The 24385-nt window shown below is 33.7% G+C and overlaps 1 protein-coding gene across 2 annotated transcripts in view; it reads left to right on the forward strand.

Annotated features, from left to right (window-relative positions):
* Window positions 1-24385, forward strand: part of Svil (Supervillin) — an 82264-nt gene that overhangs the window by 45361 nt on the left and 12518 nt on the right. For both annotated transcript variants that reach the window (XM_076415654.1, XM_076415655.1), the window contains exons 11-13: window positions 1214-1415; window positions 1481-1667; window positions 1723-2137. In XM_076415654.1, coding sequence (XP_076271769.1) covers window positions 1214-1415; window positions 1481-1667; window positions 1723-2137 — 804 coding nt within the window. The remainder of the gene's footprint in view (window positions 1-1213; window positions 1416-1480; window positions 1668-1722; window positions 2138-24385) is intronic.

Genomic DNA, 24385 nt, shown 5'->3' on the forward strand with positions numbered 1-24385 from the left:
ACTTTCTGTGTTAAACCGCGTGGAATCCGTCATAAATTTCCTCCATTTCTGCCACTGATTTATCTGGTGTTTACACTTGTTTGTTATTTCTATGGATAACAAAGCCAGTCTTTCGAAATCAGACGATAACTTCATTTTAAACGTTTTTTTTTTGTTATTTTTTTGTCTATAAGTTTCTACCAATCATATATATAAAGCCTTATATTGCCATAGTAGTAAAGTTACCTTTACAACTTTATTTTTATAATGGATTGACCTTTTGTTGTTCTATATTAATAATCTAAAAAAACAAACATGTTTAAAGGCACCATTAAAACGTCTCAACTAGTGGGATAAACTGCTAATAGATGAAGAATGGTAAATACTATGATATCCTTGTCATATTGAACAATCCTGAAATTATATAAGGCCAATTTAATAATTTATCTTATTACAGTATTGCCGTATTTATTTCAGAAATATTTACGTAAAGAATATGTTCGTAATATAGTACATCTTGTTGCATGGTGGTAATACTGCTTGCGAGTAAATAATGCGACGCGTATATACTGCTCAGTTTACATGCCAAGTCGTATACTTTATATTGGTTAGTATAACTATCGTGGCACAATGATTTCGCTTCATTTATATTTTATTTTTAATCAACGATAACCTCACTGATAAAGTGACAGATTAGTATGTTATTTCGCCAAGTAAAATATTTTTTTTCGTCAGATTCTCCGAAATCTTTTGCGTAGATCAGATGTTTCTGATAAAAGTTTAGAATTGATTTTTAAGTCCTTGCATTATTTTTTAATCTGTATTTACGATTTGCTTATAGTCTCGATATTTAATATTCAAGAACCTTTCAACACAACAACCTTTGAGCATAAAAACGGTTGAGCATAAAAGAGTAATTTTATTTGTGGTCATCGGAAAGTTATTTAAGAATTTAGAACGTATCTTTAATTAAACTAAAATATTTGTCATCGCTAAATAAGAGTAATTTTAGGTGAAGTAAACTAAACAAAAAAAAATTTACCTTTGGAACCTTGATTTCCTTACGTTTTCTGAAAATTAAAACTAGATTTTCTCTCAAAATATTTAAAGTTCCTCATATTATTACTTACTCAAGATAGTAACAATGTATATTTTGATGTCCTTGAGTGTTTTTTTTTCAAATTTCTTTAATACAGTCTAGCTAATTAAGCTATACCAATAATTTCTTTTTCAGTCGCATCCTTTTAACGCATTCTAACCAACGCCACGCCCCCCAATCGGACGACCGTTCACCTCGCCCATCGCAGCTCTCTTACCACGCCCACAACACATTTTCAGGTTCGTCGCGGTCCTTGGACGCCGCCTCCTTTGACTTTACCTCACCTCTGGAGAATGAAAGCCGCCTGAGCTCGTTCCTGTCGTCCTCATTCCAAGCGGTACGTTACCCGACTCGATTTATTTCGGTAACACAATTGTCTGAAGTAATATTTTTCATTGATAGGTGGGCGTGTCGCCGGAAAGCCCCGCCTGCCACAAGACATCATCGGATTCAGCCTTTCAATCGCTAGGCGACGGATTGGAATTGGAAGAACCACTAGACGAGACCGAGGAGGGACCCAACGAAATGTCGCTGGCTAGTCAAATGCGCAGCTTGGCGGAGGAAGCCAAACTAAAAAGACAGGAAAGAGGTAACTCGATATCTGTCCTTTTTTTCCCGGTTATTAATAATCGAATCTCCCTCAGATCAGAGCGTCATCGAACGCCGTGGTATACTCAAGGCCTCCCACACCGGAGAAACGTCCACGCCCCTCGCGAAAACCGGCCAATCCGGTCCTAGGTCGGCGCTGCGTAGGCGCGATTCCCCGCCCACCGACACAACTCGTCTAGACTCGACAGCATTCGACTCGGGTCGCACCGAATCGGCTTTCCAACGGGTGAAACCGAGTCGCACCGAAACCTGCGCGGACAAAGACGACGAGGGTATCTCGTGCAACGATTCCGGATCGGATTCCGAAGTCTCGGAGGCGAAAAGTAAGAGTCAGCGGCAGGCTAAGAGCGGCCTGTTGGAGGACACCACGTCGGAGGGCGAGAGTTCCGGTGGTCGGGAGGTCAGGAGCATCTTTAAGAACGAGAATACTCGACTGAATTTGAATTTCAAGTAAGTGTTTACATGTTTTGTACTATAACTAACATTATTTGATAAATTTACTAAAATAAAATATATTGAACCCAATTATTGATTGTATCTTTTTGATGCCGTGTTTCTTTTTAGTATTTTGTGGTAATATCACTCCTTAACATTATGTTCCCAACCATAAATAAAATGTTTACAATCACATAAGATTTAAGCAATATATGTTATTTATTATACAATTAATTGGTTACTATCAATGTGGCTACCTATAAGTCATGAATAGAATTGAAATATAATGTTCTATAGATATTATGATGATGCGTTCATTTTTGTTAGGAGAAAAATTGATTTATTAAGTTATGAAACAATTTTATGATAAATTAAGTTTATTCCATACTGTATCGATTCAAGAATCGGCTCAATTTTGGTTTCTTCATAAAAAAGGAAGTAGTGCTAAGTCAAGCCATGAGTAAACGACAGAAACAAGTAGTAGATGTAAGGAACAATGTAGTGTAATAAATACGATAAGCAATGTATCGCAACCCATGAAAGATCTTCCAAAATTTGTTATTGTGATGTCTGATTATAAAATTTTCGTTCCTCGTTAGGATGCAACACAAAGAAAAAATCTGCCGATTTTGGCTTTGGATTGCTATGTCGAATGTGAATAAACATTATTGTATTTTTTCAATAACCCCAATTTTCTTGTTTTTTTTTTCAGCATATGAAATTGTTGGTTGAATCTCTCCCAAAGGTCCTAACAGCTTATCTTGAGTTTAGGATAAATGTTGGCCTCCTAATAAAACTTTCAATTCAGAATAGTGAAACTTTACTATCCCCCTTCCTGTTCTTTGTCATTAGTGTTAAAATTGTCACTTTTGAATGGCTGCAACCAGTACTAACATGTTTTTGTTGACGAAGCGTGTTCTCCATATACTGCACATAGATAATAAGTGTCCATTAGTGGCGCTTTTCTTCAAATTAAAATAGGAAAGCGGTTCTCATAATCTATGTTTTGTTAACACAACATTTGTTATATTTGGAGCACAAAGATGTATGTTTACATTTCCGCGAAACATGCTCATTTCTAGGAATAAATGAAGAGGCTTTAACATGAATGTGATTACAAGATGAATCGGTGCTCTTTAATACCAGTTACACTATTTTTTTCAAATGTTCCAAAACATATATGTTATATCGTGCGACTTCTACAGCCTTAGATACAAAGACCGTACATTCGAAGGAAGGAGGCGAGGAGACGTCTCCTAGTTATAGGGATTTGATTTACGTCAGAATAGATTAAAACCTTCAGTGTCGATTTGTATGATCGGTCATCAAATCGCCGCTTCTGTCTGAAATAAAGTAGTTTTTGAAATAAAGTAAAAGTTTTTGTTGTTTTAAACCATTCTCATATCATAACTGGCGCGAATCGGTAGGATTCCGAAGAGTTGATAAGACTGCTCTCTTTTCACAAAATATTGAATTGGAAAAGGTGGAAGGTACTCAACACCCTTAGCCATAAACTATTTCAGATAGAAAATATCTTGAAAAACAGCCCAAACGTTTTTATTGCTTTAAACCTTTCGTATATCATAACTTATATTCTTACAGTACAAATGCATTCTACAGATTCTTGATCTCTTGATATTTTTCTGATTTATTTGTAAATTAATATATCTATAATTATAGTGATTGGATTTTTTACGAGGATTAATTATGCAACTTCTTTCTTCCTTCTGTTGCAAGAAGTTTTTATGTGGCAGATGAACTACATAATAAGTATCCACAGGCACATTAATAACAAAAATGAAAAGTTTCTGATTTTAATGAGATTCATATTGGGGCCGGGTTTTATTTTAAGTATATGGTTCCTCAATAAAAAAAGCCGAAAGGATAAAAACACGCAGAATGAACTAATCGAGTCGAGATGCACCTATTCCGATAATCTATCGTCGTTGGGACGGTGTGGGCAAAGACCTGTTAGAAATAAAACGTCTAAATATAAAGCTGGTTCGGCCGCAGACTGTTCCCATTAAGTTCATACCGAGTACGCCGGTTTTCCGTGGCGCGAATTTATTTTCTCTATCGTAATTATCCTCCGGAGTGATTCCTCGATCGTATCTCCGAGGGGAATTCGTTTTGAATACGCGACCTACCCGCGATCCACGAGGCTCGATGTGTGATGCGTGTACTTGCGACGAACCAGCTCGATGTCGGTTTTAACAGGTGAATGCTGGTTTAGAAGATTTAGAAGTGGTGGTATCAATGGGGAAAACTAGGATACGTCTATAGGCAAATTATTAGATAAACACAGGAACAACTTACGATATTATTGTCCAATTACCATCTAAACAAGCTAAACGAGGGTTATTATTTATATTTTAATGATGATTAAATAAATTAAATAAAATTAAACTTAATGAATGATGATCCATACACTTCTACATGCGCTTGACTAATCTTCTTAACACTTTTTCCACTCTGACTGACGTACCTCCAACGCATAGATTTTGAATCCATCAATAACTTCTTCAAGCGCCAGAAACCGGTGGCTACGCATGGGCTATACAAAGGATAACTCTACATACTATTGGTCACTCAAATAGGTGGTTATTTCAGCCGATGTGTGAAAGCATTATCATGATGAAGGATGATCCTTCGTTGTCGCTTGTTTTTTCTTATTTTACGAAGCACTTCTCTGGTAAACAAATGGTTGTGTGCCAATCAGAATTTACTGTCCTACGTTGGTCTAAAGGCACGGTTGCCACATATCAGTTGTATTTCTTGGCCATATCTTTTTATGTTCTTTATGAGGGATACAATATGAACAAATATTTTTCAGAACTAAATATTCATGCAATATCTTATTGATGTTCGTCATAATAATGCGTAAGAAACTCAATCTTATGAAAAATCAAATGCCATGTCACTAAAACAGCTATGTCTCCTAAGATAATTTAAAATTTGCAAAATCCTCTTAAGAGCGTATTCCTAAAGGACTAAGTTTTAACAATATGATTTATAATATAATAAAATAGATTTTTTCACATTTTTAGACTAGACCTTTCTTCCTTAATAGTTGACTTTAACACTGTGACTCCTTGATGATTTTTTCCAAAATTTACGCCATTTCTATCTCTAAAAGTTTTAATTTACATGCAGTGAAGCCACCCCCATTCTGACACCCAAATAATCGATTTGTTGAAAGAAAAATATAGTTTTGCCGTTGTTTCAGAAAATATAAATTAATCCAATAAACTCACTGTTTGTTGCCAACGAAATTATAAACAGTGAAAGCTAATAAAAACTATCACGAATATCTTTCCTGTTAACATCAACAGTATTTATTGTAGTAGTATTAGTACAGTATTTATTAAAAACATATTAATATAACAAATAAATTATGACTAGAACAAAGAAATGAACAGAATTTTTTGAAACATCGATATCATCTGATAACAGTTACAACAAGCATTATAAGTGGCTCATAGGAATGTGGTATTATTGTTTATGCTTTTTGCTATTATGTATTTGTATTGGTTTAACAACGAATATTGATATATTGTTTATATTTGTATAATATTTAGCTATCTTCAATATTGTGTCGAACATTCCACAATAACTATTTCAGTTTATCGAATGTATGTGTTGACAAGAAAATATTTTCCAAACATGAGTCATTTTTAATAATTTATTAATTACTGTAATCGATCATTAAACAAGCTTCTAACCTTGTAGGACTGTTCGTAATTAGCGCACTTTTTATCTTCGAAAATACATCGTTCCAATTACAGCTCAAAGATCGTTTGCAATTTTAAATAATTGTATAACTATAGTGATTTGTTTAAACTAAAAATAGTCATAGTTCTTGGTTGTTAGACATTATTTAGACACTCACAACGGTTTTTCAATAAACCACAAAAAATCATGCACCAAAAATCATATTGCATGCAGATTTGTAAATTTTGCTTGGTAGAATGTTGTCAATCTAGACATTTGTGTTGCTATGATAAACATGTCAAAGGATTCAACAAATAGAAAGATAAATCGCTTAAATCGGTCGTTAAAAACGTTTCAAGTACATCCAGCTGTTAGTAAACAATAACAAAACGATGTAATAATGTGTCGCGTCGAAGATATGTGAGTTTGTTCAACTCGTGGTACTGGCGGGCCAATTAATTGCGAAGAAATTATTCCACAAACAACAGATATCAGCGACAGACAACCACAATTATTTGTTAGTTGGAGACATACATTTCTAATCTTAATTCGAACTCGGCTAAACTATAATATTATAAATTATAGCGTATAAATACATGAAAACAACTTTAATCTACGGATTATTTTCGAATTTCGTTATAAACTGTCCAGTTAAATATATTCATCATTTCACTGTTTATTCACAATAAGTTGGATAATATAGATTCAATAACATAAAAGACGAATTCGTTTATGAATATGTGTGATTTCAAGAGAATTATATTTTGCAGTTTTTTATAAGTTAATTACCGATAATGCCCTTTTATTAAACTATCTTACTAAAGCTAATAACAAAAAAAAGGAAAAATATCATTCCAAACTATGGGTTTGGCTATCGCAAGAAGCCCGAACTAATCGAACAGATAGTAACATTTTATTTCAAATAAATTAAACTAAATACGTATCAAAGTTATACCAAAATTGTTATACCAAATATATACCTACAAAATACATCAATTCGCTTGTCAATTAGTTAAATGTACGGGTCGATAATAACTCGGATGGATTAAAATGTATATCGCTATCTAATCTGATTACCTTACAACTATAAGCTTTAAAATAAGTTTAGTTTATAGTTACAATATGGGAGAAGAAAGTTATCACCCAATAATTTCAAAGATTACCAATTATATTACCAAACAAAAAAACCAATAAATTCAAAGTTGATTCAAAGTGTTTACTGTTAATATAGACGTTTCAATATGCACTGTTACCAATCATATGCGAACTGTTGAAGAAACTGCTTTTGAAACGTACCAAGTCAATTATTGAAAAACAAGTCGTCCTGCTCATGAGTTTGGATTTAGAAACAAATATTCGACAATTTGAACTAAAGACGTTTGAAAACAAGTTCTGAAAGAATATTTCTTTATTCTATTATATTGTTAAGCCTTTTTGAGTATAATTTCTTAAAAACTTTTAATCGATAGAGGCCGGCAGGAGACATCTTCTGCTTAGCTTTTCCCCAAATGCGAGGACAATAATTCATTCGTAATGTGGCGTTATATTTAATGAGTGTTGTTAATTTTACCCTTCTCAGATAATTAAAGTTAAAGCTATATGGGTAGTTATATCTCCGAAAATAATTTAAATTTAGAAAAGTCCTCTGATGAACGTATTCCTAAATGGTTCAGATTTTTCTGGATACGAAAAAAGTCGATGTTTTCAAGTTTTTAGACTAGAATTCCCTATTAGACTACCTATATATGTTCCGTGTACCTAATGACACTTCCTGACTTTCTATATACTTTTCAAAATGTATACTAACAGCAATGCAAAATATCTTCATATCATAATAAGCAAACCTTGTGTAATAAACACAGGCATCTTTTATAAAAAAATTTTAAGAAAAAATATTTCTTGCTAGTTATTTTGTCATCCTGTTTATGCTACTCAAGTTTTATCACGACTGACTCTGTAAAGTAGACAAGTAATACATTTTCACTGTTTGTTTTTCATGCTTGAAAATCCGATCTAAACTGATTTTAAGTGGCTTTTCCGGTAGGGTGATGACCTGAGTGCCACCGCCGCCCCTGTCCCAACTAATTGGCATTTCGCGGTCGCGACCAAACCAAACGCAGGATCGCGGTAACCTTATTGCATTTTCGAATCGTTTTTCGATTAATTCGCGCGAAAGGCGATTCGGCGGCGACGAAATTCATTTAACGCGTTTGGTACGACGCTTTGTGAGTGCGGCCATCCAATTATCTCGTAATGGGAGTGTAACAAAAGACCGTTTTGTTGTTAACAACCGTAACATTTAGTAAACGCCTCAAAAAAAAACCTTATTCTTCGATGGGTATGTGAATTTTTACAGCTCAAATATTTAAGGAGTGCTGTTCAATATAAATATCCATTATTTAAGTGTAACTGGAGCTTTGTTGACCGAAAATATAATATAAAACTATCCAACACCACATGACAATGCTGAAAAAATATTTTAATTATTTCATATCTTATTTGGTGTGATGATTCCTAAAATAATAACAAAAAATTCTTATCAGTTTCTCACATTTTGAGTTCAAATATTAGAGACATGTTTAAATAATGCATTATTACATAATAGACTGATGCTGTGTTGACTGTTGCTCATTCAATTGTTATAAGGAAAATTTGGGAAAATATTATACTTGAATGCTCTGTGGCAATTTCATAGTTGTTTTTCTTGATCAACAAAAGGGATTTACAAAATTTTAATGTTTTATATATCAGTAAAGCAAAAGAGCAACTTTTTGGGCTTAACAATACTGTTTGTTAAAGCAAGAAGGGAGGATATTTGTTAGGCCTGAGATTTGTAAGTTGATATTCAACTCCAGCTTCCAAAAAAAGAAGCAACAATGAGTCCAAAGGAAAATGATATTTGGACATCATTTAAAAAATGCCTTATTAGGAATAAATATTTTGTCTATGTGAAGTGTCCATATTATTTTGTCCATTCCCTGTATATAAGAGAGGGGAAGGCTCTCGTCTTTCATTAATTAATAGATATACACATCACCATGATGCGAAATACAACTTTCTGGCTCAATTATATTTTCATCAAATTTTAATTGGCTAAATGAATACTTTTTAATATATTAGTTTTAGATTAATTGATTTTTAGTGTCCCTTTTTAAAGCTATACAATAATTTTCTGTCTCATATACTAGATGGCTAGTATAATTTCTATACTGGCTGTATTTAACTATAATTGATATATTTCGATCATATAGTTCATATAACGGCAAATATAAACGTTTTTCTTTTTTTCTTATTATTTTATAATGTTTGCTATGGGTTATTTGTTAAAATAATAATTTAGTTACACCGAAGAATTGTTCTTCCTTCACATAGAACGCGATAACCTACATTTACTTGTTATTCCTTCGTATCTGGCTCTTGCCTAAGAAAAGACCAACCCACGGTATCCATGGTAAGTCGTTTCATAATCGGGCAGGTGATCGAACCATTTTGTAAACAATGCGTTTCGGTATCGAACTTCAATGGCTAATAAAGCTCATTGTTGAGGCTTCCCAGTCTTTTTGTTAATGGCTATGAACAGTGGCGCACTATAATATTTACATATATTGTGTTAAATTTTTTCAGCAACTGTATTTACTGAATATTTTATATAAACTAAGTGAGTAGGTTGTCGATATGCAGTTTCAATATTAATAATACATAAATTCAATGCTTATCAAAGCAAGTCTTATTTAAAATTTAATTATTTACTGATTGTAACATATGAAAATTTAAATAACCAATACATGTCGATTAGATAAATTACTGCTCATATCATAAATGATATGTTTTGTTTTTATTGTTATACATTTTTCCTGTTTTAGTGCCTTGGATTTTCCATAGATTACTCAAACCAAGATTTTAACTTATATGATAATTGTAGTGATGTGTTTGACAAAATAACATAATAGATATGCTTATGAACTAGTATTGAGTATAATCAAATAAAAATCAAGCCCTATTTTTCTTTTCTCTCTTATTTTCGATAGTTTTTTTCATATTTCCTTGTGAATGGTTTTCGTCCATCGATTTCTAAGTAAACTGAATGATGAGTAAGCCGAGAAAATGCCTGGTTGTTAAAAAAATAAATGGGTAATCTAATGCACCTTATTAACTAAAATTCCTAACACTTTCGTTCGACTTTCATTGAGGTACCTTCGAAACATAATTTTGAGCGCATCAACAGCTTCTTTAAGAAAAGTGTTGAACAGGCAACTTATTCTTTATATGCGGGAATAAATCAATTAAGTCACTTGATTCCAAATCAAGTCTGTTCGGAGGATAACCCATCATTTCGACCTTATGGCTAGTCTTATGGCCAGGCGAAGTGAATGGACTTCTGTTTTCGTATTTCATACAGCACTTCTGGTAAACAAATGGTTGTATGCCATTCAAAATTCACCGTTCTACGTTACTCTAACTAGACGATTACCACATGCCTAATTGTTCCGAAGAAACAGCCGATAATTTGCCTCAAGGTGCTTCGCGTACGAATCACTGGGTGGATTTGGCTCGTCTTGCCATTTATTTGCACCAATTTTGCCATATTTCATTTTAATATTCATGAATAATATAATGACGTTTCTTGTGTGGTCACCATTGGGAATTTAACATTTTTATGGGATCATTACTGACGTATTTCGATCAAGAACCAGCGGTTCTTATCGATTCCAGCCGAGATATAATCTAAATTGTCCGTCGGCGCTGGACTTGAGGTAGCGCTTCGCGTACCCGACGTGAGTTATTTCGAATTTCGCCGACCGCGCTGTGGGCCAGGAACGGTGGAGGAGGACGAGGAGGAGAAGAAGAAGAAGAAACGGACGATGATTAAGCGCGTAATTGCTATGAGTTTTCTGTACGTTGCACGTCTCGATCTTACGTACGACCGAGTCGGTTGTTCATTTGTTTAGCCTGCACTTCCGATTACGGCCGATAGCGAAACTGAATAACATACAGGCTGGAGAATCGCTCGTTGAACGTTGTTTTATCTGTTTGACGCCTTTGGTAGTCTGAAAAATGGATAATAATAAAACCTATTGGTTCAATCAATACTTTTTTACATTAATTATTACATTGTTATTTGCTCGTTGCCTGACTGGTTAGCTTAGCACATAATTCCGATCTAGATTATTGAAAGTGATCGCCGATTAAGGATTACTTTTTGTTTCCGTCCTTGAAAGAATCTCTTGGAGGCAAAATATTTGAATACAATGAAGAAGGAATATTCAGTATTAATATAGGTGCATGCATTAACATTGTTGTGTTTTTCTATTAAATACACGTCACTACATTACACAATATCAAGTGGTTTGTTTGTTTGGTGTTTGTGCACTTCCGTGGGATATCCATGCTTTAGGTTATTTTATTGTAGGCTAGTGTTCCTCTTATTTGACTCGAAACATTCTGGCTGTGGTATAAACAAGACCATCCTGCCAAACTTTATCGAAAGCTTGTGGTATATTTAATAATATAATCGAACATACTTGTTTATCTTCATAGGCTTTTACATTGACATCTATGTCGGTCGATCGGAATGTGTGGCTGTCGATGCGATTGTGTGTCCGAACACTCACTACTATTTTGTGGAAGGAATTTGCACGAGAACTAAAAACACTGGTTGAAGAGATACTTGTTTATTTCGATTTAAATTGATACAGGTGGTCGACGGGGAATGGACAGGATATTAGATTAGGTAGAGGAAGTACACTAGCGCTGTGAAAGTGGTACTGTTACAAGGGGGGTAGAGAAAAGAAAAGAGCGCAAGACGTCGTGGTGGTGGTCTTTTATAGCCGGGAACCGCTTGGTACCAATCCACCGGCGTTGCCAACCTTTGAACTTGCTGTAGGTGAATGTGTGGTGGCCTAAAGGGTTTCCGAAATATTGAGATAATGTTATTTTCAATCATTTCCGAAACATCTGGATGTTTTAGTCGAGATGCTGTATTAATCAAGTTGGTGAGCTTTATAATTCCCTTTCTTGGTAGATTTTGAGCAACTGTCACAAAATTTTTAGAATTTCTCTCAAGACTCAAATCGCTCAAATTCTATTTTAGTATCGTCTATTTTTTCAATACATACACGAAAATATCTGATAAAAATAGAGGACAGGCGGTGTTTTCGTTTCGCTGACAGCTCGGAGAGGGTTGTTTTATTGGGAAACGTATTTCCTCGGTCTTCGCGTCTCCATGCGCCGTAATTAAAGGCAGTAAAATGTCTTAGTTCCTCTTCAGAACTATTCTCGGGGGACTATTTTGGTCTCGATGAGGTTTTTAAATAAGTCCGGACGTCGGGGGTTGTATTTTGGGGGTGCGTTCAATTCCGCGCACCCGGTATGGTATGACTTGATTGCGCTTACTATGGCGCAGTCTGCTAACTCTTCGCTCTTTCAGCGGACCGACGAACGCTAGTTCACGTCGGTTCGTCCGTGGGTGCGGTAGGCTGCGGCGCTCCGTTAGTCTATTGTTTACGTTTCGCGTCAATCTTCGCTGCGTTCTATTCAAAACACACACTTGTGCCTGTTGTCTTGGATTTTAAAAAACCATAAAGGTAACAAATTATGATTTTTTTCGATGTTGTCCCAAACTTACACCTTAAGTTTGATCAATTGTTGAAGACGTTACTTTAATTGTTTAATTTTTTCATCTCTACACCTGCTAAAGTAAACCCACTCGAACCAAGAGTCCATCTAACGTCCGACATGCACATGTGATAAACATCGTAGCAACCTTGGTCCGATTGTTGTTTTTTTTACGCGCTCTACGTCACTCGTTTTGCGAAATTTCAATTTCAAACCGATCTGGGTGATTTTTCGTTTCGCGGCGGTTGTGATTATGCATCGGGTCCGGCGAGAGATATTGACCAACGTAACGAGCCGGAGGTGTCAAGGGCGAGTGGTTTGATTTAGGAAAGTTTCGATTTCCGAAGCCTTGCTTTGTTTGTTTTAGTTGGTAACCGCCTAAACCAATTGGTCGGGATATTTCTGATTTTCGTTTACACTGGGTCGGTGTAATTTAGAAAAGTTTACGGTGGTTTTGGCGTTTGTTGATGTTGGCGGCTGATAACTGCTATCTGACTCGTTTAAATTTGTGTTTTCAATTTGTAATTGTTCGATTATAAACACATTTTTATTTTGATTACAACTATTTTATACATAGTGCGTGATGTTGGGTGAATTGTGTGTCTTCCTGTTATGTCCATTATTTAGTATGATGTTAATTATATCTTTCATTCATTATTTCTTTAAATTTATCTCTGAAGAGCCTGAAAGAGTCTGAAAGACACACAAAAAACTGTATATATATATATATATATATATATATATATATATATATATATATATATATATATATATATATATATATATATATCTGTCCCTCCAAGGGGATATAAATATATATATACTAGAAGGATTTTTTTTACTGCTAATGGAATTTATAAAATCTCCTTCTTCGGATCTTCCTTAATCTTTACTTCACCAAAATCAATATTTCCATATACTCCCATGTATGTTCTAATTCTCCGCGGTACGTAATTAGCTTCCCATAACGGAATCAATGTTTTTATGTTTGTTTTTTAATTGTCATCTAATGTTTGTTAATTATCACTGAAATTTTAAAATTTGAATGTAGGCAATGCATTTGGTGTAGTACCACCTTGGTCTTTCCTGAATATATGCTTAATTCATGTAATTTAAAGATTTAATTTCATTTTCTCTGTAATTTAATATTAGAAATAGCTTTTTCTTTAATTCCTGAAGTGTAATGTTTATTCAGCAGTATTTGTTGTATGTTTTTCGACAATAATATAAAATCTGCCCATTACAATTACTTTAACGTGGTACGAACAAAAATTAAAACTGTTATAAAAACAGTTATATATTTCGTAGAACATTTTCTTGCACTGGGAAAATCAATACAAGTTTAATCGTAAATGTTCGAATGCAAATTATAGAGTGGCAACACAACAACAGACAATACTAAAATTATTGATCAAAATCCACCAACTAAGCTAAACAAGCCAATTTTAAACCAAATATGTCTGATAAAATAATAGTGTATTTCATATAGATTAAATTTATTATGTATTTAATGATATTTATAAACATCAAAGCTATCGAGTTGATATAGATAATCCATTCAGAATGAAAAAATCTTTAACAAATTACTGGTACTTAGCTTGACAAGATTTCGTGGATGTTGAATGAGTTTTTTCGAAAGTGGCGATGCTCAATATGCGCAACTTAATCAACTTTTTATCCGGCTTTTTTTAATTAAAGTTAATGTTAAGCAATCAATTGACATCTTTTTTTTTATCATAAATCCTCCACATTAACAAACATTCATTTGATTTGTTATAATATAGTTTCCCGACGCTGTACATTTTTTTTTAGTTTTTTTTGTAACTTTCAAGCTCTATTCAAAATATTATCCATAAATGAAGAACCTTTTAGTCGTTTAAAATTTATCATATTCTAGGTCCAATTAAGTATGTTTTATTCTTCTATTGCATACACAAAATTAATAAATTTGTATACTGTATAGTTTTAATTGTTAAAAACATACATTTAAGATAATGGTTGGAAATTATTTCATTGAAATGTAGCCATGAAAAAAAAGGTTTTCCCTTTATATAGTCGGAATATTTTCGGTCCCTTCTTAGAAATACTGACAATACCTTTTATATCGATTCCAGTGAAAGTTTTATTAGAACCAGCTGTAGTTCCACCTTTCATTATAAAAGTTTTCTGGTAGTTTTGTTATAATTTTGAAACCTAATTCAATTTTTCGCTGTTATTCATCGTCACTAGGCACTGACTGCAATTCCAGTTAAAACCATTGTTTTTTTTTTCTGTACAGTAAGGTACTACCGCATATTGATCGTCGTTTCAAGGAGTGTTACAGCTTATGCTCCTCCCGTTTCTATGTTGTTTACGACCTTTACTCGTTGGAATATTGACTAATAGTGGTGATGTCAAGGCCGGTGTACATTTAGGAAAGTAATAGATAAATCCGTGCTGTTATGGCGTTCTATTGTTTCGCCGTACCGATCGATTTTGATGTAATTGCGTTGACATTTTCAATGAGACCGAGATGAACGTTGCCAACACACTGTCTTTTATGGCTTTAATAAATAGATCGTAAAACTCGACGACGATAGTTAAACAGATGGGATATCAAGGTTTGATATTTCGTCGCTATCTTCGATCAATTACGTCATAAATATCATCTTTGGTCCCTAGTTTAATATTACGTTAGGAAAAAGAATTATGAAAATATCCTTTAAGGAAGGTACAATCACTTCTCTAACAGTTTTATTTTTCTAAGAATATATTAGTTACTATATAATATATATGATCGTTTAGAAAAGATATAATAAAATCAGTTTAAATTCGAATTGAATTTTAATAACATGTTAATTATTGAAAAATTAGAGAAGTTCAAATGCAATAACCCACTTCAACTTCAAACTCTTCTTCTTGTCTCGTCAACAATCTTTGTGACATTAATAATGTGATAAAATAAAAGTTACTATAGAAGCTGATACTATAAAAGGTTAGAACATATTTTTATTTTATTAAGTGACATAAAATAACAACAGATAGTGAATGATTTATATTATTTTTATCAAGCTATATGTGGTAATATTTGAGGAATACATCAGATTAGATTATTTATCTGAATACACGATATACTGTATTATTTACTTACAATATTTAGTGTAGTAATATATTTAGAACTGTAATAAATTTAATTACTACTTATTGTATAAGAATTTAGTGATGAGTTTGGCGAATTAAATCTGTATAAACACACATTTGTTCGTAGTTAATGTGTAATTGACATTTGTTGTTATGTAAAACTTGTTTGATGTCTGAATTAATGGGAATTAACATGTGTAAAAGGTATGGACAGTTATGTTATGCTTCCTTTTTAATTTCTTACTGGCATGTTGTACTATATATATTATAGCATATTGCAATTTTTCATGTACATCCTGTTAAGAAGTATCAGGATTTCGTCATTGGAAGAGCTCACTTAAACGGATTATCCAAATTCTTCAATATATGGTGCTTGCATATATTTTAGATTAGCAAGCATTTATCTATTGGTGAGAAAATTGGTCAAAAAGAAGGATTGTTTACAGAGTGCCAAAAAAAACTAAACTCAGCTAAAACTTTGACGCAAATTAGCAATTAATGTATCAACTGATTCCAGGCTTTAACATTTAATTTTTTACTAATTACATCTTACATTAAATGTGCTTAGTTTAAGAATGTATCGTAAATTTCTCAATGTAAATAGAACTTCATTAATATTACTACCAATGGCCAATTCCAAGTACTTCTTTGATAGAATGTACGAATACATTACCTGAGATATTGTTTTAAAGGTACTCTTTAAGGTAAATAGATTTCATAGTGCTTGTATTGTTATTTTTTATCTAAATAAACTGTCTACATTGATTCATTATTCCTCAGAATCAACTTTTAAGTTCTACGTTCTAATTGCTAGAATCCAGATCTGCCATATCTGGTGAGTGATCAAGCGAACATAACTTTTTCATCATGGTGCATGTCTAAAACTAGTTCCCACAGTACCCCCAATAGTAAAAATTATACCTGACGGCATCACGAAGATAGAATTCTCTTTTAGCACCTGGTAAAACCGCGTGTTCGAAAGCAAAATTTCAGCGCATTTTCGCCAGGACCTCTGTCAAAAGAGAACGCCGTTACCCCGCACGCTAACAGTCCTTTCACCCTCCGGATATATCTCGAGATCGATATGTCCAGACGGCGTCTGCGAAGCCCCTAAACAATGGGGTTTCTCTGTGGGGTGACTGGAAATCCGCGTTAAATGAACCAGCTGTTTTTTTTCCTCCTTCTTCCTCGTCGGTGGACCATTCATTGGGGGCCATTTCCCTATTTCTGCCTAGAAAGGAATGTAAAATCGTTATTGTAATGATAACAAGAACAATGCGGACGAGGACAATGGATTTATCGTATAATTCCGATTCGGACTTGTTTGCGAACTTTTTTTGGATGTCCGATAAAAGTGATTCATAGAATGGCTAATGAACGACCGCGATTTTTCTGTTACGTTGATAAGAAAAGAAGATACTCCGAATATTTAAAAAGATTTGTTTTTTAGATTTACTACTAAAGTTTACTTCAATCAAATAGGATTTAGCCACGTTTTTATTTACTAGGGTACAATATACTCGTCCTATTTTCATTTTAATTTTGATTAATACTTTTAATTCTTCTTTTTTTAACAAATATATAAATACTAATGCAGTACTATATCCATGTTCTCTAATCTGATCAAGGTGGTGGAGTACCTTTTATAATACCTATTATTGTACTAACTAATACAGAGGGTAATTTCTTGCCAACCCAATCTAATTGACTAGCAATGCAGCGATTGTTTTGATCCAATAGTGGCGATCAAGATGTACACGTTAATCTGATGTAATACTATTATATAAACACTGAGTCGATTGTGTTGAAACGTTATTGGCAACCAGATGGTATCTGTCTGCAAATATTGACAGTCAGAAGCGTGACTGACTATTTATACACTTATACGTCGCTGATATTTATTGTCCTAGATAATGTGCACGCCGAGCCATAGGCAATTACTTCAGCAGGATCTTTGAGTCCGTCGTGAACGAATGTCGTTGCTCACCTTGAGTACTCGGACATATTTCTTGTTCTATTCTTACTTACCGTTTCTTTTAGCTGCAAAAAATTATATTGTTTTATTGATGAACCACTGACTCTAACATCTTCAGTGATTTTTAAAATTTTATTTACGATACGAAGATTCGAGGTAATATTTTGATCATTGAACTATGAGGTAAAATTACCACTTCTGGTGCTATCCCCAACATATATGTTAATTAATCATAATTTTATATAATAAATATCTTTTGTGCAGCTAATTGGCTTGGATTATGTTATGATGATTTAACTTTAGGCAAATAGATAATCTGGACGAATATTAGTATGGATTGAAATAAAGGAGTTAAAAATAACAACGGCTAGCTATAATGCTCTAAAGACATGCAGGGAATCTGTTAATTTCTATATAAAAAATGTTCTCATGTCAGAATCCTATATGATCATATTTAGACATTGTTAACAGAATTTTTTTTTCTTTGGTTTCATTGACTCTCTGGCTGTGTCATCATTTTCTCAAAAAAGTATGCTTTGCTTTAACAATTTATTTCAATAGAAATCATTTAAAAAACGTGGTTTCTTGAAGAAGTAATGACACACGTTAGTTATATTTTTGAAGATAAACACGCCGTATAACAAGTATATAAATACGGCAAGGTTTAAACTGATGTACATTTCTTGAAGGAAACTATATGGATGCAAAATTAATATATTGCTTTAAAATGTTACTGGTTTTATTAGCTTACCCGATGAACTGATCCAGTCATTAAGCGAGTATCATCGTACTTTTAATTACATGAATTTAACGTAGTTTCTAACTTGTCAGTTCTTAATCATTTTAATTTAAAACGATAGCATTTCACAGCTTGAGATCCAATTCGGGGAATGAACCGGACAAATGCAGGAACAATAGATAAACTACTCTGGCTTATATAATATACAGTCTGATAATATCGCCGATGTAATGGCACCAGCGGCATGTCTTAAAATATATTCTTGCTTTGCTAATGTTATCTGTAATTTATCTTTTGTAGATGCAAGTGTTTTTTTGTGGATAATAAGGTTTACAATGTTGTTTAAAATACTTGATACAGTTTTTACTCACTAGTTTTTTACGTTCGAGTTAGATTGAAAGTTCTGTGTAGGTGGAATGTCTTGCGATTAAACAAAACAAGTAATTTTTCAATATAGAATTACCAACGTAGAGTGATTTTTTGCCATTTATGACACTCCTTTAGGAAGATGTCATTCATTTTTGACTTTCAAACAATATTACAAATTATTATGCGTTTTCAGATACTTCTTTCTGGAAAATCATACTTAGCCATTTCTTTTTAAATTACCATAATCAAGCACGCGGGAGGTTCCGTTATGATTTGGTCGGCATTGTAGTGGTATTCACCTGGTCCTCTGATTCACGTCACTGGACGGATTACTACGAATTAGTGATTAAGTTCTTATTGTGACTAGCATATTGATACCAAACATGCCAGTCTTGGTTTGAGGAGTATCAAAATATCCTCAAGCTTCTTCTCTGATCGTAGAACCACCAGACCTCAGCATAATTGAACTGTAGCGACCTTGAGGCATGTCGAATTTTACATCGTGGAATAACGGTCTACAAAATACCCAGAAATATAATCCCAGATGTTGAACACGGACGGGGTGCCAGCAGCGCCAACTAGAACCCGAAAACGAATAGCTGGCGGCAACCCCGAGACGTTTATCTGGGATGTTATTGAAGGGTATTGCGATTCATTCAGTGCTGAACCCTCGTTTGGTTTAGACGTGCCACCATCGACTGCCCAAGCCTCGTCTCCAGGTAACTCCGCTGCCATCCGTTTTATCATTTGTATTTTTCACATTTTTTTATATAGCCAATAAATAACGGTCACATAATGTAAACACCACAGTTTCATTTCGTTTTACCTCCATTCACCGAGCCACATTATTTACCCTAAAGAACCATTATGGGGAGTCTTCAAGCAGAGAATGAGGAGTAGTGTTCTTTGGTACAAGAAAGATACAACATTCCATTGGAAACTATTCATATACTGTATAAATCTATTCTCCGAACAATTGCAGCTGTTATTAAAGTGAATAGTGGTTCAACACCATATTAATAAATACATATTGTGTATATGATGTACTAATTTGTTTAAAATAAGCTTCAAAGTTGCAAAAATCTCTCTAGACTCATTTGTACAACCTATAATGGACACTTAAACTCCATGTTGACTAAATTAGTCACAACTTTTACTAAACTAGATTACTTATTATCAAGTACCGCACCTAATATTTTATTTATGTACAATGCGTACGATTCAAGCGACTTGAATTGAGTTTTTACTTACTGTTAATCAGATATTTCTGTATTTAAACTTGACATTTACATCCGTTGGTTTTTCTCATATATATAGCAATATTTATGCTTGTCATCAGTGGCAAACATTTACGCAATCGATGTTGTAATTGCCGCACTTTGTTTATTGCTTGCTGATTATTTGCCGTTGGCTTAAATCCTACCAATCATATCCTGAAGGGATACGTACTTACATATAAATGTAGAACTAGTTTAATTTTATATTTTATGCTAGACAGTCACACTCAACTCAACATTTGACGCGGTATTAATGCAGATGTTAGTCAGCCAACGAGGTCAGCGAAATGGAGAGTACGATTTTTGTTACTGCTTTTTAAATTATATTTTTGAGCGATAAATTGGTTGTTTAATTTATGATTCAGTAGTGATACTTCTAACTGTACACAAATATAAAGACGTGTCAAATTATGTTTACGCGTTCGGCTTTTATCTATTCCATGAATATTTTATCCTTGACCGATAAGAGGAGTTTTCGAATTAAAAAAAACACGCTAACTAATACTGGTAGTTAATTATTAATTAAACAAAACGTAGGTATATCAGTTTGTCGGTGTAGACACGTTGTATAATGAACAGTTTTTGTTTACTTAAATCTGAATCATCAAGTTGTTCAAAATATATTTTTATGGTTTGATTGAAGATGTAGATTTTTAATTAGTAAATGACTTTTGACAGTCCAGTGAGTTTTGAAAATACTTCCTCGTTATATATATGATATGAAATTATTTTTAAACTGATATATACAGATTCTGGGAAAATGTTCCTAGCATTTTTTAGTAAAATTTTATAGGGTCTGTTGAATTAATCATAATTTACTTAAATTAAATAAATTCTATTATTACCGACAGTGTTTCCCCATTTTTTGGTAAATCATAATACTCATAATCATAATACATCAGTGAGGAACTTCTGTGGTTTATGGCTGAACCGCAACAAACAGTTGTCATTGACTTGTTTTGATAATAACTTGCATAATTTCATTGAATGTATCCTGCTGATGTCGGAACTGCTAGTAGGAATTTGAGCATTTGATTTAGTACGCTGTCTTCAGCCAGAGTTGTATTTTATCAAGGTGTGTTTGGAGGTTCTTTGATCCTCTTATTAGATCTTGGCGAGATGCTAAGATGGCTGGATCATCTGCATATGTTGCCACAGTAGTAACTTTTATGGTCGATAGATCGGCTATGTATAGTCAGTGAATTCATCGTCTTGTTTTATAGTGAAATATCTATCTGGAAGATACGATTTTAGTAACTGAAAATGTGGATGTGGGAGGAGTTTCTTTAATTTAATCTGCAACCATACTTTGTCAAAAGCCTGTGATATGTTCAGGAATACTGCCGAACACATTTTTTTGATCCATATTTATTTTATTTACAAGTCTATACATTGGTAATGTTGGGTTCAATATAAACGTTAATAATTTTACACCCTTCTCTGATCTTCCGGCATATACAATTTATCTTTCTCATTATTGTTTGATTAACTTTTCTAACTGTAATTTTTTCATGTGGCGGTGATAATAAATAAAAAAGATATTCCTGGAGAAAGAGGGGTGACTTTTACAGCTGACAACAGCAAGTATTTATAGTACGATCGTACCTCCGTTTCCGAACGTTATTTTCGATTGACGACATCGCGACAACGGAACAGCCCTTCTCCCGTTAACGCGATAGGTCAATGACGTCGCACGGACGTCACAGATCACGGAAATAAAGTTCGAAAATAGACGCGTCGGCATCGGAAATCGGTGATATTTGGACGACCTGATTCCGTCGTCCTCGTCGTTAAACCCGTCACGCCGAGGCCCTTTGGCGCGTCCTCCGGACTATGTTTAGATCGACAAGAAGAAGCCTTTTCGGTCGTGATAAATGTCTTATTGTTTGACGTAGAGCGGCGGCCGTGTGACGCGATTACCCAGCTGCGAGCGAGCCAGCTCGCGTCTGCTCGTTTTTGTGTTGGTAATTTGTTAGTCGCGAAGCGTTCTTTTTGTTCTAATGATGGCGATAATGAGGAATGGGAAATGTCCGTGACACTATTGGCCGACATTTCAATTAAGGATCAAAGTTTAATCGATGTTCTTTATTTAGAATTTGTCGAAGAAGAATTGTCAAATGTACGAACATGTTCCCGACTTTTTAAAGTGGCATATTTGTCAGTTGTAACATTTCACTCTTAATTAGTAACATAAACAAGAATTTGTTTTAATTTATTGATACATGATTGAATTCAACAATGGGTCTATAAGATTTTGCTGAAAATGAGGAGCTTTGAATACAAGTATATTGGAAGCACATGATGTTTCAATTGAATTGTTATTGTTGATGATGAAACACTCACAGGGGACTTAACAAAATAATATAAATATCCGATATATACACAATATTTATTTATTAATATAAGGTGTTGAGCGAACATCCGCCAACTGCTTTTATGACGTTGGAGATGGGAGCTCCCGATGACGGTTCAATTATGTTAAGGCCTGATGATTGTGCTGGCCAGGGAAGATGTTCGATGTTATTCTGATGCTTCTCAAACCCAGACTGGACATTTTTGACCATGTATATAGGCGCTTTATAACTTTGGAATATGGCAGTATTTGGCAACAATATGCTGATCATATTAAGAACTTCATAACTAACTTAAATAACTTATCATATTGTATTAGTTATGCTGTGTTCATGTGACGCCCAAAACTAGATCGATTTTTATAGTGTAATAAAAACATTTATATAAAATATATTATTGAAAGGTATTACATCATACAACAGGCTATTATTTAAAAAATACTAATATTTAAATATAACCCATTTGAAGGCAGAATTAAAATTTGTGTTTTCTTTTTATTATGCGGCACAGTTTTTGGGTTCGTTAAAAGGAACCGAGAAGAGTTTTCGTAACTTTATAGTAAATATTAATAGGTATTTTGGTACCCATAAAACATTTATCATCACAAAATTTATCATGTTACGTTAAAAAAGTACAATTACATTTCAACAAAGCTACATATGCCGGACGCATTTTTTTTACTTTAATCAAAAGAAAAATGCCGACGATAATAATCATCTTGTGCTTTTCGAAACGTACGCTCTGTCGAATTCAACATTTCAGTACTGGTTTATATGATAAAGAAGACAGAATTTTAATGCAAAAAAATATAAGGTAAATGTAGAGAGGCCACGAGAATGATTCAAAAATTGATGATAATTCCTTTCCGGTTTTTCGCTAAAGAAAACACGCTATTTACAATGGATAGTTAAAATGTATTTATCCTAAGTATTGGCTTTGTTTCTATACATTTTGCCCGTCTCTCTTTCACTTTGTGGATTCTATTCCAAAAGAATAGTGTCTCATTTAAACTACACCACTCGTTGAGCCATTTTTTAACTTTTTCGAAATCGACGCATTACTCCGCAAAAGCGTGCCCCATCAATGTGAAAAGCGAATAATCAGAGAGAGCCAGGATTGGAGAGAACGACCGGTGCGATAAAACTCACCATTCAGGTGATTTAAACACTTTTTAAATGGTTTTGATATGTGAGACGGTAGTGAAAAAGGGAGAGTAATTTCCGACACCCCTGGTAAATATCACATAAAAAGAAATCAAAAGTGCATAATGTAAAGCTATTATTATCCATTCTTTTCGCTATTCTTGCAAATAACAGTTAATTGTAATCAGTACCATTTAAGCAACATATATAGGACGTTTAACTGATCCCAACAAATATATATATATATATATATATATATATATATATATATATATATATATATATATATATATATCAAAATTATATTGACAAATAATACTTTTTATGCCATCGCATTTAAATGGAATAATTTTTATAGATGTACACAATGATTATTTTTAATAACTAATTAATAGTTGCTAATTCTGTTTGTCTATTTTGATTTTTATACCTTCATAGATAAGAGCCAGTATTTAACGTAACGTAAGTTTTACGAAAACACTCCTAGCACACTTGATGGAAGTCGCACGTCTTTTTAAGCGACTCAGGATGAACAAGACGGTTTTGAAAACCTTTTTATTATTATTATTCATCGGTCGTCATACACTTGCCCACTTTCTCCGTCGTTAATCGCCAACATTGTACGGTTGCAGTTTTCACGACCTTGAATTGGCGGCTTTTCGCCGATGTTTTGGTCTAATTGTGCTGAAAGAAAATCGATCACGACACGTGAGGAAAATCGTGAAACTGGAACGACACGACGTCGATCCGTTGTTTTCTAGGATATTTTCTAGGAATGGTTCAGTTTGAATTCAGGGTAACAGACGGCTTGTTCTTGTTTCTATTCGTCTTTGTTTAAACGATTTAGAGCTAATAAATGATGCACACTGTTTATGTAGAAATAGTGAGAAATAAACGAGAGAACTATTATAATCAATATAAATTGGACAAAGACAAAAGAAAGTAAGGAAATCGATATCCTTG

Source organism: Rhynchophorus ferrugineus, unplaced genomic scaffold (genome assembly GCF_030347505.1).
Source record: "Rhynchophorus ferrugineus isolate W39M unplaced genomic scaffold, kcgeb_rfMv2 rfM10, whole genome shotgun sequence".
NCBI lineage: Eukaryota > Metazoa > Arthropoda > Insecta > Coleoptera > Curculionidae > Rhynchophorus > Rhynchophorus ferrugineus.